This window comes from Fistularia commersonii, chromosome 1 (assembly GCF_037954325.1).
Source record: "Fistularia commersonii isolate RoL2024-O1a breed Wild chromosome 1, RoL_Fcom_v1.0, whole genome shotgun sequence".
Classification (NCBI taxonomy): domain Eukaryota; kingdom Metazoa; phylum Chordata; class Actinopteri; order Syngnathiformes; family Fistulariidae; genus Fistularia; species Fistularia commersonii.
In genome coordinates, this window is record NC_141284.1 from 16968100 (window position 1) to 16979369 (window position 11270).

Here is an 11270-nt window from a genome sequence, read left to right on the forward strand (position 1 = left end):
TACATTCTGCTGAGTACTGTAATACTTTACTGAGTATTTATGTTTAACTTTTTTTAATTCTCAAGTTTTAATGTTGACCCAAACGAGTATCCAGTATTGACTACGCTTTAGTACATTGAATTATCTGAATATAAAAAGACATTTTTCTAAATGGTATCCTCCCATAAGTAGCTGGAGCTATTGTTAAACAAGTTACAATTGAACCTTTAATGTCTTTCACAGATTCACACACTGGTTAGATTGATGTAAGAGTTTCTTTTTATTTTATTTTTTCATATATTTTGTTTGTCTTTTTAATCCTGTCAAGGATTAAGGGACAAGGTCCTTTATATAACATGTTGTAACTGAGGCAGGACACTTTTTTTTTTTTTTATCTGTAAACCAACTATTGTCATCCTTTTCCTCTGCAGCCAGGAAGGACTCTGTGTTTTAGCACAACAAGCTAAGATTGTCCTTTACTGGTCCCACAGCAGGGAAACTGGAAGATCAATATATTATTGATCATCTCATAATGTTTCTTCAAGAGAAAAGCCTGAATTTAACTGCTGACTATTCAATTCTACTTACAGGCGAAGTGTTTTTTTTGTTTTTAAATCAACACTTTCCTGTTTGTGTGTTCACGTGTGTGTGCCTCAGTCAACAGTAGAGCCTGTATGAAGAAGAATTGGGATCTTTCATTCAGTAGAAACAACTATTTTGTGCTGAAGCCAAACAAAGCCTTCACACATCACTGAATGTCATTATTTACACCAAATGATAAACAGTTTCTTCATATGGGGCTGAGAAAGATCAGTATGTTACTTATCATTAAGTCACAAATTACATATATATGGCTTTGACTTTTATCCTGGTATATTCTTCTGCAAAACAATTTGATAGAATTAATTTCTATAGATTTTTTTTCTTATTCTATGCAAAGCTTTTGCAAAAATTTCACTTTCTGTTTAACTTACGGATTTCTTCAGAAAGCAATTTTGTTATAATCAGCACATAATTTTGCAATATAGAAAAATGAAAATCATTCGAGGGAAACTAAACTAAAAGTATCCACACAATAATGACATTGACAAAGTAAAGGGCACAGAAAAAACTTTAAAAGTAAGGAAATAAAGGGAATAAAGGAAAAAGAATAAATTTCCTCATGATCAATAAAAGGTTGTCTTTAAATGTGTAAAAAGGGACTTATAAAATGTATTTACTTTCAAACAAAAAAAATTGCTTAAAATTTTACGACCGCCAATTATATTAAAATCTGCTCTTTATTTCAATGAGGGATTGAATGTTTCTAAGTATTGCAACATTCCTCCTTCGTCTATGGTTCAGCACTCGGACAGTTCTGACCCGCCCATCAGGCCCGACTAGACCAGCCTCCTTGCAGGACACAACAGACACCCGAGTGTATCCAGCACCTTGACTGTTGGACACTGCAAATGACGGCTGTTAACGACTGCGATTCAAACATGGGACCACCGAGTCCTCAGTCGACAACAAATGAACTCAGCAACTTTTAGACACAAACACACTGATAAGAAAATGGCGGGTACAACATAATTGTCAGGACACACACACACACACACACACACACACACACACACACACACACAAACACACACACACTAGGTCACAAAACAACACCACACCTGTGGTTTGGTATTTTTCAGCTGTCATTCACACATGACTGGCACAGACAAAACCACAGAGGAAGAGTGTGTTCAATGGGATAAAAGCATGACATTAGTCCAGCTGTAATAAATATACTCCTGTTTATAAGAGCGGATTAAGCCCAGGGCTGTACAACATCTGCACTTTTCTACTTCAACATGAATCAAATGTGATACACAATTCTGTCATTAAAACAGGACAAAAAAAAAAGAAAACCTTTCTCTTCAAGTCAAAGTGAGTAAATAAACTGCTACTGTCTGTCATCAGAAACACAAGGAGTTTAAATTCCCTTAAAAGCCCTCACAGGGCAGATTATCCAGTAATTTATTAGTTTCACAAGTCAAACCTCAGATTTTTTTATCCCCTCTTTTTCAATAAATTAATTTTGATTTGCTGATTCTTTTTCTTGCTTTACGTGTTATTCTTGAGGCAAATGTATGCCAATTTTCACAAAAGCCCTTGATAATTTTCACACAATGTCTTCCCAATATGCTCAGAATATCTACTTCCTCTTTAGGAATATTTAACTGTCTAAACTTTGTTTGGGATAATTGCTTTCTGATTTTAGGGGATTTATCCTGACTTTTTGGACAAAAAACAAAACAAAAGCAAGACTTGAGAACAAACTAATGTCTTAAATATCTAGTGTTTTTAACAACATCATACACATATGAATTCTGAATAAATGGACCTTTGAACAGAGTTGAATTGGATACCCCCTCTAAACCTGCCCTGGTTAAAGTCAAATGTACCTTTCCATAAAACACCAGACTGTCCGCAGTTTATGAGGCCCATTATCTCAGTGTTGAGCCAGTCAAAGTTCACATCAAGACACATTTCACAGCTAACTGCACTTGACAGGACAGCTAGATTTACCATGTAACACATACATTACATGTGTGGATTTAAATTAATTTTATTTTATTTTTCGAATTCAACGCATGAGGTTGAAATAGCAACACTAACTTTCTAGCAAGCCGCTCGATTCCGCCGAGAGCAGCTCAGCCCGGAAAGATCAGCCACTAAGCCAGCAGCCTAAGCCAGACAGCACAATGAAGATTATACCCGTGTTGTGGTGCAGTGGGTAATAGTAGAATTTCAAAGGGTGTAAATTTAAGCAGAGGTGGAGAAGCGGGCCATGGGCTGCATAAGGTCACAAACCGTGCCGTTCCTAGGAGCCCATGTTGGGCCTGGCAGCGGCACAACATTCAAAACTTGACAGCGCGATGTCTATGGCTAGCGTCGTTAGCCTCCCGATTTACTGTAACACGCGATTCGACGCCTATATATCGTTAGTTAGCGGCCTCCTCCCACTTGAAAACGCACTGGCGTAAGACAAAGAGGGAGACCAGTCGGGCCTTTATTGGAGTTGGCGAAGCTCCGTGTAAGAAAAGTCAGATTTTACTAAGCTAGCAGCCGTTGGAGCTGCGGTTACCGCGGGTTAGCTAAACTTGTGGCTAACCCTTGCTTGCTAGGCGCCATAAGCTAGCGTGCGTTTTTTTTACACGGCAATGAAAAACACATAGACCACATAGACATGGAATACATATTATCTAACTTTGACAAGTGTGCTAATGGGATGACTTTACCTGGGCGGGCTCGGGCGATCACCCATCATCTCAGATGTAAATACACGGGCAGTGCTAATGCTGCTGCTACCGCTAGCTAGCGCTCAGACTGACAGGGGGGGACGATCACACAGTCCCGAACCCCGAACAGCTGCCGATGTTAGGGCTTCCAGTCGCAGGTACTTTACCTTGATCCTCTGCGGGTTCGTGACGGAGACGGCGGCGAGGAGTTATATCCTACGTTTTGGGGGGAATCTAGCGGGCTAATTATCGGGCTACCTCCAGCTCGATGCGGACAACCTTTCCAGAGCAGCAGCGGCGGAACAGCAGGAAAATCTTTGGCCTGAAACAGCCAAACCCACGAGTTGTCTTTTTAACCTCGCAAAACCCTCAAACTCCCATTAATAACAAAAACGCGGCTGTATAAAACGATTAAATCAACGCAATTACATTCCTGGGACTGATTCGATTGCGTGTCTTCCCCCAAACCCCCTGGATGCTGGTATTTTCCTCAGCTCGCTTCTAATTCGGGGCTGTTTCTTTTCACCCTATTGTCAACACTGCTGGGCTGAGACACATAACAGAAACGCACCGAAGATTGCTGGACGGGCTTCCGAGCCTCCTGCGACGGCGATTGGCTGCCGGGAGGAAATGTCGGCGTTTACAATTGGACAGAGGAACACGTCAATCACGGTGGAGCGAACCGCGGCTGTGTAGCCGTCGGTTCGGTGGAGGAGAAGGGACAAGGAAAGGGATCGGGGGCACGGAGCCAAGTGTGTAGTTTGTGTGGCGGAATGAAGCTAAACCTGTCGGAGACCCAGCCCTGCTCCTCCTCATCTCCTCCTCGCACTCACTCCAACGCCTTGCGTTGGGGCGAGGGGAAAGTTCCCCGTTAACAATTTTGATTTTACACCGATTTAACATTTCATATCAACTTTGGCTTGGAAATAAGAAAAGAACAAAACAGAAACAATTCAACCGAAACTAATACGATTTTTTTATTTTGATGAGGAAAGGTAGGAAAAATGAAACACATTTTAATGTAGCTAAAACAAAATAGATAAATAAAAACCGTTTTAATTAATGGAAACATTTAATTTTATGGAAAATAATGTCAGAACATGTCCCTAAAAGAAACAAAGAATAACCCGAAGAACTATATTTTAATGATTAACCAATTTACCCACAAAATGGACTGAAAATATAATTTTAACCTGATTCAGAAAAAATGTAAATACTTCTGATTAATCAAAATAGTTCTGAATAAAAGATCTGCCACAGGTCTTTCACAGATGTGACCTTCAAAATCATGATTTTGTCATTCAAAGTTATTGATTATTTATTACTCAAAAACAAATGACATTGTAAACATAGATGTTTCTTTTCTCTTTCTGCAATGCACTAATCTGTAACCCTCTCTTTATAGGTATCTTACTATTTTTTAAACATTAATCATACAGTACATTGTACAGCTTAAGATATATTGTACAGCTTGTCACACAGCTTGTGCAGTTTTCTTTTCTCCTTCATTTTTATCATCTTTTATTTTTTTGTATTATCTGTTCTGACATGTATTTCTTTCTACTCTGCAGTCCATGCTTACTTGTCTTGAATTTCCCAAGGACTAATAGCTTTTTTGAATTTTAATTATTGGTGCTAGAGTTTAATAAGTGACTTTTGTTCTTTCCTTGATTTGATTAGTTTCTAGGAAACTATTTTTTAATTTCTAAATTAATCTCCTATATACTCTCATTATGTCCTGCCCATTTCTAATACTAATTTTACATAATTCATGATGATAATATACCAGAAGTGACTTCATATTGCAGGGTAGTCACATTTAACGATCTTTGTAAATCATTATTCTAAGCATTCGTCTTAAAAATCTTCTTCCTGTAGCAACCGGACTACTTTTTGAAACTCCCCACAGTCCATCTGATCTGAAGACGCCTCTCGAATGAGAGCCGAAACTTCTTCAAGGGAAGAAAATCAAGTACAGGTGCCATGAAAAGATTTTGACAAGAATCAATCATGACCTGGATGACTGAGAACCTCCACACATTATTTTGAGCAACAAAACAAAAAAAATAAAAATATTTGGGTTTTTCGCTCTCATTTTTACACCTTTAGTTTTTAGGTGATTGGTCAATATTTTCATTAAACTGACAAAAAAACTGCAAAAAAAAAATCTTTCCTTACTTTTAATAAGTTTTCTCACTGCATAACTTTTTTTTAACTCAGAAAAAAACTTCTCTCACAAACATCGAGTCACAGCAGATTTCTTTAATCAGAGACAGTCTTGATCACCGCAGAAGACACTTACGCACACCCACACACACAGAAACACTGCCATTCATGTTATTCCACGGCGACATGTAACAGAGAAGTGCACCCTGAAGGTCATTCCCAGTGAGCGAGGACTCCAGGATCATCAGCATGAAAACTCCCAGTAGGATCCTTCAAGCAGCAGAGCTGGAAGAAGAGATGTCACAGCAAACGCTGTTGGAGGACATAGTGCAGAGGTACGGATGGAAAGTGGAGCCACGGGACACCACAGAGGTGATTATAAACTTCATCTAAAAAAAAAAACACAAAAAAAAAAACAAAACAAGAAACACTATCTTCCTCTAATCGTATCACAAGCATATTTATATAGTGTTCAGGATTTATCATGACACACATACACACACAGCCAAGCACGATTCTGCTGTCAACAAAGCAAAAGAAATTAAACACACAATCCCTGATCTGGTGTTAGAACACTTGGAATCAGCAGAGTAACTGGAAAAGAGTTTTAAGTCATGCTTTTGTAACACTTTACTTTCTTTGAACTGCTCAGGAATTTCTTGCTAGTTTTCTGACATTTAAAAAAAAAACTTATTTTGTTAAGATATTTTTTGAAATAGATTCATGCTAATAATCAGGTAACTTTTGATTTTCTTCCTTCACAAAACTAATTCTGATCAATTTCCCTTAACAGAATAGGGTCGCATTGAGGTGGTTGATTTGCTGTGGTGACCTCAGTTGAGCAGCTGTAAAGGAACATTTACCTTAACAACAAAAAAACTGAATGGAAAATGTCTATAAATGAACACTCAATTTGCAAAGAAAAGGCAGAAAATGATGACCATGCAGACGCTCTGACAGTAAGATCATTACACAGTTGGAATTCAGTTCAGCTCGATCGCCTGTCTTCAGTTCTGCTGTTTTGAGAACCTGTTAAAACCCTTATAAAGATGAAAACTGATGGCCCATTCATTGATCATTTTGTGATTCTGTTTCTACATCTTCCTGCTCTTATGGAAACAGTGGTGTTTGTGAGGCCTGGACTTCACTTTAAGGGCCGACTCGCTCTTCATCATCTCCGTTCTACCTCCTGTGAGCTCAATGCCACCGGGCTTCCATAGCAACAGCTGAGCATCCTCGCCTCCTGTGACCAGGGCGTCTGCTGCCGCGTCCCATAGGAAGCAGCGCACAACAGCGCCATGTCCCCCTTTCAAGCTCTTGAGCAAACGAAGCCCTTCCCCATCACAGTCCATCAGGTGCAGGTCACCTCTGTTCGTCCCTCCCACCACCAGCAGTGTCTGGGCTTCGTCCAGCCAGCAGCCCCCCACCAGGTAGTCCAGGCTGTTGCCGTCTGGCAGTGGCACCTGACTTCGGGCGTCAGCACTACTGAAGATGGTGAGTGCATTGTCTGAGTCAAGGTGGCTCAGGTCCCACAGGTGAAGCCCCTCACTGTGACCAAGACACAGAAGGCGCGTCAGATCAGGGCCGCACCAGCACACCACAGCTGCAGAGGAGTCACTGTTACAGGTAGCAAGAAGAGCCTCCTCTTCCGTTCCCTTGCTCAAATCGAACACGTTCACCAGGCCGTCCGTGGAGCCAGAAGCCATTCGGTCTTTATTCTGAGGGTGGAAGCGGACCTGCGTGATATCGTCACTGTGGGATTCGGAGTACAAGCCCAGCACAGATGCCCCCGGCTTCCTGGCGTCCCAGAACACCAGGAAACTGTCCTCCTGGTCAACTTGCTCTGTGCCGGCACACAGCAGCGTGTCACCGGAGCTCAAGTCAAAGCTGCAGTAGTGGTGCGCTGGGTCACTCTTGAACAGCTGCACAGCGTCTGTGCCAGGATGGCGTACGTCCCAACCTCTCACTGTCCCATCAGCTGACCCGGAGTACAGGAGGTGAGGGGAGTTGTGAGCAAAACTGACATCACACACCGGCCTACTGTGGCCCAGATACTCGCCTTGCGGACGCAGACTGTCTCGGTCATGAAGATGTACAGTGAAGTTGGAGCAGGAGACAGCCAACAGGCCACTGGGCTGCTGGGTCAAGTTCAGTAGATATGTGGGCAGCCCTGGACGGGATCGCCGCACCAAAGACAGCCCTCTGAGCTTCTCCTCCAAAGCCTCCATGGAATCACCTATACACTGCCTGAACAATATAAAAAAATACCCATTACTCATTCATGAATTTCCCAAATAGTTGCAATAAATCAGCCTAAAATCTCCAAAACAAACGTAAAAAAAACTGTCAATAACTGAAAATTACAGGAAATCACATAAAATCCCTGTAGCCTGAAAATAATTGAATTAAAGTACAAAAACATTATAAAGCATTTATTAACAGAAAATTACAGAAACAAATACTGACAGAATATTTAAGTGAGGGACTAAAAAGGTAAAAACCACGTTGAATAAGCAAAAGCTTAAATTTAAGGCAAGGCATCATTAATAGATTTGCTAAATTCAAGAAAACAATAGAAACAACAGAAACAAACCCTTTCTGCTCTGCAGCTCATTCCAAAAGCAAAAGATAACAATAGGGGGGAAATATAAAGGATTGAGAGACAAACATACAGTTAGACCAGACAAGTGGATAATAAATTACTTTAAAATTAGCTCAAAAGTAAGCTAAAAAGCAGCGATAACAAACGTTACATGTAATGCTTACCTTTTCTCCTCCCGCAGAATTCCTGTCTTCTGCTAACTCAAATGTTAAGTATATACGCGTTTTCCCCCCGATAAAAATGTAATTTTTCGTGAGAACAAAATCAGCCGAATGCTATGTTATGCTATGCTATGCCACGTAAAAAATATTTCAAAATATTTTGTTTAGTTAAATTGTTAACTATCTAGCGTCGGGTTCTGCCCTGCCAAAGAGACGATGGACCTACTTTCTAGAAATTTCTCCGGGTACAAGAACTTAAATATCAAATTGCCCAACGAAAGAAATCAACGAATTGCTCGTTGATTTCTTTTTTTATTTAGCCTGTTCCTCGAATAACGTTAAAATGCTTTAAAAGAATTAAACAGACATGTTCTTTCACATGGTTTCTACGACAGCAAAGCATGATGGATCAAGGTGTCACAGTATTTACAACTCGTCAGGAAACAAACACACTGCTGATGAAGGTTCCGGGATGGGGAGCGCAAGAGACCGTTCGCTGCTTTTCTAAATCTTCTACATTTTTATTTTGATCATTGATATTGAAAACTAGTGGGTTTTTTGTCTTAAATGTTTTCTGTAGAATAATTTTTAATTTTCATGCATATTTTTTTTGTTCGCGAAACCAATACATGAAAATATAAAGATTGTAAAATAATTCATGATAAAGATAGGTCCTTTATCAAAACGAGATTTATTTCCACTTTATTTTTTTTTTTTGAACATTTATTAGAACAGGTTCCTTAACAGAGTCACACACATTCTTACAATTATTTATTTCCACTTCAAACGAGTGGAAAGGTGTCGATCAAATACGGTGACCGTCAGGGTGGAAAAGGTGTGAGACTTCTGATGTCCAGCAGGTGGCAGCAGCAGCCTCTTTCTCACACTCAGACGTGTTTGGAACTGCAGCCTTCTGATTCTGAGACTTCTCGGTCATCAGGGGTCTACAAAAATGTACTTAAACCGTCTTTATATATCCTTTTAATTTTTAAAAAGGTTTCCAAATAACTGTCAACTCCTTTGTTGACCCATGCCGTGAGCTATATTGTTGTGTCCCACAGGGATCCAACCAGAATTGAAGATGGGAGTGAAGTTGATGGCTGGTTGTTATCCAATGATTTGTATGTCCAAAATGAAAGAATGACTGAGCAATACTACTACCTCATCATCTCTAAATTGCGAAGAATGCACGGCTTGCCACAGTATATTCAGACAACTCAATTGTCAGGGATGAAAAACCTTAACCTTATTTTTTTCCGAATAGTGGCTCAGAATAGTGGCTCATAATATAAGACATTATATAGAGGGATTTCGGCAACTATTAAGATCACAAAGAATTTAATGGTTTTCTTAGTGGCGGACAAGATAGATGTAGTTTTTATTATATTGACTTGATATTGCATTACCTGTTTACTTGCATTACCTGGATAACAGTTTTTTGTTTTTGAGTGAAACAGCTAAACGACCCAACATATTTTATAAAGATAATAAAACAATCATACTGACATATATATATATATATATATATATATATATATATATATATATATATATAATCCTATCTCAAAATATTAGAATATCATGAAAATGTTTTTTTTTTTTTAATTGCATTACAGAAGATAAAGAACTTCATCACAATATTCTAATTTTCTGAGACAGTCCTATAATATATAAAAGTTAGTCTCTGGCTCTCAATGGAGGCGGACACTTCTCTCTCTCCCTCCCTGCCCTTATCTGTCCCCCTTGCCGCCCTTTGTCTTGTACAGTCTGTGTCTGAACTATTCGCATTTCGTCCGAAACTTACCTGTCAATCTAATTGATCAAATTTTCTCAATGAAAGATGAGCCCTCATATCCACATTTATAGCCGGATACACAATAAACTTCTGAGAGAAGTGGAGGATCGTGTGCCTGCCGATCCTTTCCATAGAGGACGCTGAAGACATCTACATAATTGGAATTATGTCAACATATGACAACTGCTATTTGGAGATGGTGGGTACCTGATTTATCACAAAATGCAATAGATGGTTGAGGGAATGGGCAGGGCTGGCAACTCTCAGACTCATATGATTGCAGAGCACTCTCGTAGACAGGATTAAGGTTTGTCAAGGATGGATGGTAACTTGGAGAAGTTGACAGCTGGGCTCGACAGAAATTAGCCACCTAATTCAGACAACTGGATGCCACCGAGAGAACGGGACAGACTTAAGGCAGATGGAAAGTTACAGAGTTGGCCTGAACCCAGAACAATTGTTATCTTCATTAGCTCCCCAACGCCGGCCTTGGAAGGCTGGTATCTCTCCACTCTCTTAGATGTTATGAAGACAAGATACCACCCCCCTCCACCTGTGAACTTTGTCTCTTGATCGGAATTCTCTGAGGTCGTCTCCACAGCAACGACTATGTAAAGACACATAATGCACACACCTCCTTAACTCAACGCCTTCCTGTCTCCCGACCCTCTCCTTCCCCTTGTTGCGGAGTATCATAATGGAAGTCAGTGTGATGCGCCTCCAGTGTTGCAGCATGTCCAGTGTCTATGCTGCAACACCTTCCCATCCACCCCCACCACCACCACCACCACATGTGCGAGTGTTTGAGTGCTGTTGTAATATCTTTTCATTTGTAATGTCTTATCACGTTGCTTAAGTGCTGCTGTGTTTTTTTTCCTAATCCCACACTGTGTCCCCCAACAGGAGCCTTGTTTGGGAATGGATTTTTTCCTCCTCTTCTCCCCCATTGTTTTCCTTTTTCTACTTTCTCTTTTTTCTTGAAATTTTCCCACTGCGGAACGATTTTTATATGAAAGTTGAATTCCTGTGATCAAGGACAAAGTGTCATAAGAAAGTAAAAACAACCTAAGCTTTCAAATATTGATGTCTTTTGATCATGTTACTCTGATTTCAGTTTATTTTAGTGTTTTTCTTATTATAGCATCATCCTGCCAAAAATGAACGGACATTGGCCTTCTGAGGAGTTGAGAAGGTGTTGAACATCCTGGCCGGCAGCTGCGGCTCTGGCAACCAAGAACCCTGGAAGAAGAAGATAAAAAACTGGTGGTCAGGTGACACCGCATCACCGTCTGCCG

General features: G+C 40.1%; 2 protein-coding genes across 5 annotated transcripts in view; both read right to left on the bottom strand.

Annotated features, from left to right (window-relative positions):
- ppp2r5eb (protein phosphatase 2, regulatory subunit B', epsilon isoform b) overlaps nt 1-3788 on the bottom strand; it is a 52023-nt gene extending 48235 nt beyond the window's left edge. For 2 of the 4 annotated variants that reach the window (XM_086151780.1, XM_086151772.1), the window contains exon 1: nt 3419-3770. Coding sequence is in view for 2 of the 4 variants with exons in the window: in XM_086151765.1 (XP_086007891.1) it covers nt 3252-3280 (29 nt within the window). In the remaining 2 variants the exon portion in view is untranslated. Of the gene's footprint in view, nt 1-3251 lie in introns of all 4 variants that reach the window. The other 2 variants (XM_086151765.1, XM_086151755.1) reach the window with 2 other exon arrangements.
- A 2723-nt stretch (nt 3789-6511) lies between these two features.
- On the bottom strand, nt 6512-7645 carry wdr89 (WD repeat domain 89). The gene has a single exon (XM_086151700.1). The coding sequence runs from the start codon at nt 7643-7645 to the stop codon at nt 6512-6514; it is 1134 nt and encodes a 377-aa protein (XP_086007826.1).
- Between the last annotated feature and the right edge of the window lie 3625 nt (nt 7646-11270).

Coding starts and splice junctions, on each gene's coding strand:
- wdr89 (XM_086151700.1), bottom strand. CDS start 7,645: ATGGAGGCTTTGGAGGAGAAGCTCAGAGGGCTGTCTTTGGTGCGGCGA.